Raw genomic sequence first — 4,219 nt, 5'->3', positions numbered from 1 at the left:
CAAGAAGTAAAACATCACTTTCAATTGCTTCCTTTCGATAATTTATTCAATTTTATGATCTAATCCTATGTATTTGCCTAGTTTCCATTGGAATCTTAGTGTTATTGAACCTTACAAGGATGCTATTTACCTGCTGGATTCCCTAAGTTGCCGCATTCGCGATGATGATTCAAAATACGTAATGGAAATGTGAGTTCAGATTTCTTTTAGTAAATATTTATTATAATAAAAATCTTATTTAACAAATATTCTTAACGTATGAAGGGCCTTAAAATTGTTTAATTCAACCAAGGGAAGGAAAGGTAGGAAAAATGTTAAGTGGGAAGTAGTTAAGGTATGTGTACTTTTGTTTAACATATATTGTAATGTGTATAATTTTCATTAACAATTTGACTCTAATTACTATATATAGGCTCCTCAACAACCGGATGCGAAACAATGTGGTTTTTTTGTGATGCGATTTATGAGAGAAATTATTGAAGAAGTTGAGACTATTGAGAGAGATTCACTGCAATGAATAGTAACATTATTTAGCTTATCTCAAATTATTTGACATAAACTATTTAAAATTGCAAAGTGATCGGTGTTGATTATTTTTCCATTAGCATAAATTGTGTATGCTCACAGTTCACAAAAATAGGGTACTCTCGTGAACAAATTGATGAGGTTCGGTCCGAGTTGGTGGAGTGCATACAAGATCATATTTATGAATAGGTATGGAATGATAGTTGCCATAATTCTATTTAGATTTAAGTTCATGGAATGGTGGTTTTTTTTGGTGGAATCATAGTTAATGCCAATTTTTTTGATGCAGTGCATAGTTACCAGATCGACCTTGAGCAGTTGACCCCAAAGAAAAGTTGTCACTGAAGTTTAAAAACTTGTGAAAATTTTTAGTGAATGATGATGTTTTGTGAATGATGATGTTTTGGAAAAATTGTCACTTAGGTGAAAGGATGTTTTCTGGATTAATATGCAAGTACAAAGCAGTGTATTATATGTTATTCTGTAAAGTTCTGTCAGTGTAAATTATCTAGTTTCTTTATCTAGCTTTTGTTCCACTATTGGGTTTGTTTTTCTAATAATTACTCGTGCAGCAAAATACTGAGCAAGAAGCTGTAGATCTTATAATCAGGTAAAGTAGAAAAAGTTAACTACTTCATTATGCTTTCATCTTAGTATTTGTATATTTGATTTGTCTTCTTTGAACCAACTTCAAGTCAAAAAGCCGGATCCTCTAGATAGCTGTTAAAAATAAGGTATTATTTGGTTTGTCGTTGATCTTAATATTTGGTAATATTTGGTCTTTGATGCTCACGACAGAGTTCCAACGCTGCATGATTACCTTGTTCAAGCAGATTGCTCACTGCCTCAGATCTGCAGATTCCACAGCTCTTCTTTCTTATGATGATCTTGTTCTTGCAGATTTGTGTTTCCTCTGTGGACCCTTTGGCATTTCCTTCTGCAGTGGAAGCAGGTGCCCAAATGGTTAGGATGCGATGAACTTGACTGGTTTCGATCGGATTGTCTGTCATACCAAACATTAAAATCCTTGTGCTAAATGCAGGTGGAAATTGGAAATTATGATTCTTTCTACGAGATGGGAATTCAGTTTTCCCCTGAACAGGTATATGAATCATGATCGTACTTTTCCTTGCAGTTCCTCGAGTATTTTCAGCTATTTCTATCTCGTCACTATTCTGTGGTGCCATTGTCAGATTCTAAAGCTCACTAGAGAAACTAGAAGGATTCTTCCATCCATTACACTGTCTGTAACCGTGCCACACATGCTTAGTCTCCCTGATCAGGTAGCTCATTTATTTCCTCGTAAACTGAGATTTGTCACTAACACAATCTCTCGTTGTTTTTTGTTCAATTTAAAAAGGTGAAGCTAGCAGAGTTGCTGGAACAGGAAGGTGCTGATATAATCCAAACTGAAGGAGGGAAATACTCAAGTCCATCAAAACCTGGTGTCCTTGGTTTGATCGAGAAGGTAACAACAGTACGAATAAGAAATCTTAGCACACTTGTGATGAAAAATGTGATATTTTTCCTCTTTAAAATGTAGGCCACACCAACGCTAGCAGCTGCATACTCCATTTCCCGAGCAGTTCAGATTCCAGTTATGTGCTCATCTGGATTAAGCGCTGTCACTGCACCTATGGCTTTAACAGCAGGAGCAGCTGGTGTGGTATGCGTTCTTTTGCTTTCTAATCTAATCATTATCTGCTACTAGTGAAAGAAATATAGACTCTTTCAGATTCTCTTGTGTTCTTGATTATCTGCTACTACTTCATTGTCAGAAGTAGTTGAACACTAACACTTGGACGCCAACATTTTTGAGTTGGCGCCTAGATTTGACCATCTAACAGACAAGGCTAAAGGATCAACTGCTATGAACACCCTTAATAACTTATACAGATATTTGTGAACAATTAGGTTGGTGGCTATCATTTATCCTCCCTTTTTGTTGTTTTTTCCATGTACCCAATGCAGTTTTCATTTCAAAGGTTCCAAGCTGATGAACAAGGATGGGTGGACACAATCAAGTCAGTGCGATTTGGAGGAGCTGTCAGGATTAGTACCATGGATTGGCTTGGGCAATCTCAATATTTGCGTCAAACTGTCTTCTGGCCTTCCCTATCATCTGCAGTATCTGAGGTATACTATGCACATTTACCGTGAATTTTCCTTATTGAGCTTGGGCTAGTGACGATTATGAATGTATTTTATTTCAAGAACCGTATAAGCAAGTGTTCGTGCATCTAGTTTTATAACAATGCACTTCGTATCTTTGATCTAAAAAGCTTCTGAAACAAGTCATCTTCTCCAAGCATGCCCTGGTCAACATGCTAGTCACCTACTGGAGTCATTTCCTCGATGGCACGGATGAATACCTGAAATCCATCCTCTACTCCACCATTCTTTGCCACTCCTCAAGCCGAAACAACTGCAAAGGTAGAGTCAACATCAAGTATTACATTGTGCCTGGCTACAAGAAGATCGGGGCCGCAAAATCCAATAAAGACAGGTCAAACATCAAGTAGCATTTTGTAACTTATTCCTCTTAGGTTATATGCTTGGTTAATATATATGCTTAGAACTTGTAAAGATAGGTCAAACATTAATATGCTTGGTTAATATATCCATCTACAGCACTCCCGCTTTTTCCTCTAAATATGATTTTCTGTTAGCACATTACTATTTCCAATTTTTTTATTTTGATGCAGTGTTTAAAGAGCTTGAGTAGAAGTCGGCCCTAAAGAAAACTTGTCAGTTACGATTTATATAAACACACTTACGGTATGAATTACATGTATATATAACATTGACATATTATTTAGTACGAGATTTACATGTATGAAAGTTTTCATACAAAATTTCTTGATTGCCTACAACCCCAGGTGTGTTGATGACAAGTTGAAGAAGATGGCTCTAAGAGTGATAGCTGAAAGCCTTTCAGAAGAAGAGATTGCTGGACTTAAAGAAGCAATTCCATGCGATGGACACCAACAACAGCGGTTAGTCAATGATGAGGTTTTGTAAAACTTGTGTGTTTGAAAAATTATTGTCATGAAGTTAAGGATAACTTGTATGATACAAATTTAATTTGTGGATCAATATGTATACATTTTGTTTGTATAATATAAAGTTTTATTTATTTGTTAAATAGTCTTATTATAAAAATGATTGTGGTTGTGGATATTCAATTATATGTAAATTTTGAGTATTTTTTATAATTTTTGCTATTTAATTAAGAAAAACACTATTTTTTATAAATTTAAAAAGACAACGTTTTTAAGTAATAAAAGACAACGCTTAAAAAACAATGTCTTTGAGACCAACCACAACGCTTTTAAAGCGTTGTCTTTGATATGTGCATTTTTACAACAACATCTTTAACAACGCTTTTTAAGAACGAATAGACAACGCTTAAAAAGCGTTGTCTTTGTGACCAACCACAACGCTTTTAAAGCGTTGTCTTTGATATGTGCATTTTTACAACAGCATCTATAACAACGCTTTTTAAGAACGAAAAGACAACTTTGTGGTTTGATATGTGTATTTGAGCTAGGGTTTGCCTCTGTGTGTTTGGTTTTCAGTTTAATTATGCACATGTCATACATATTTTATGCAGGATAATAGTAGGATGTGCTAACTTTGTGGTTGCAGGTTCCAACTATTATGCCTTATAGATATTGTGTGTGATTGGACCCTT

At 35.2% G+C, this 4,219-nt stretch overlaps 1 protein-coding gene across 1 annotated transcript; it reads left to right on the top strand.

The window, feature by feature from the left end:
* The first annotated feature begins 1,404 nt into the window (after nucleotides 1–1,404).
* Nucleotides 1,405–2,236, top strand: LOC121991005 (uncharacterized protein ycf23-like). Its single transcript, XM_042545038.1, has 5 exons — nucleotides 1,405–1,488; nucleotides 1,568–1,627; nucleotides 1,719–1,808; nucleotides 1,886–1,993; nucleotides 2,069–2,236. Exons 1-5 carry the CDS (start codon nucleotides 1,405–1,407, stop codon nucleotides 2,234–2,236), a joined length of 510 nt encoding a protein of 169 aa, XP_042400972.1.
* The last annotated feature ends 1,983 nt before the right edge of the window (nucleotides 2,237–4,219 follow it).

This window comes from Zingiber officinale, chromosome 6B, assembly GCF_018446385.1.
Source record: "Zingiber officinale cultivar Zhangliang chromosome 6B, Zo_v1.1, whole genome shotgun sequence".
NCBI lineage: Eukaryota > Viridiplantae > Streptophyta > Magnoliopsida > Zingiberales > Zingiberaceae > Zingiber > Zingiber officinale.
The sequence above is the reverse complement of the archived record's forward strand: the minus strand, read 5'-3'. Positions and strand labels throughout refer to the sequence as shown.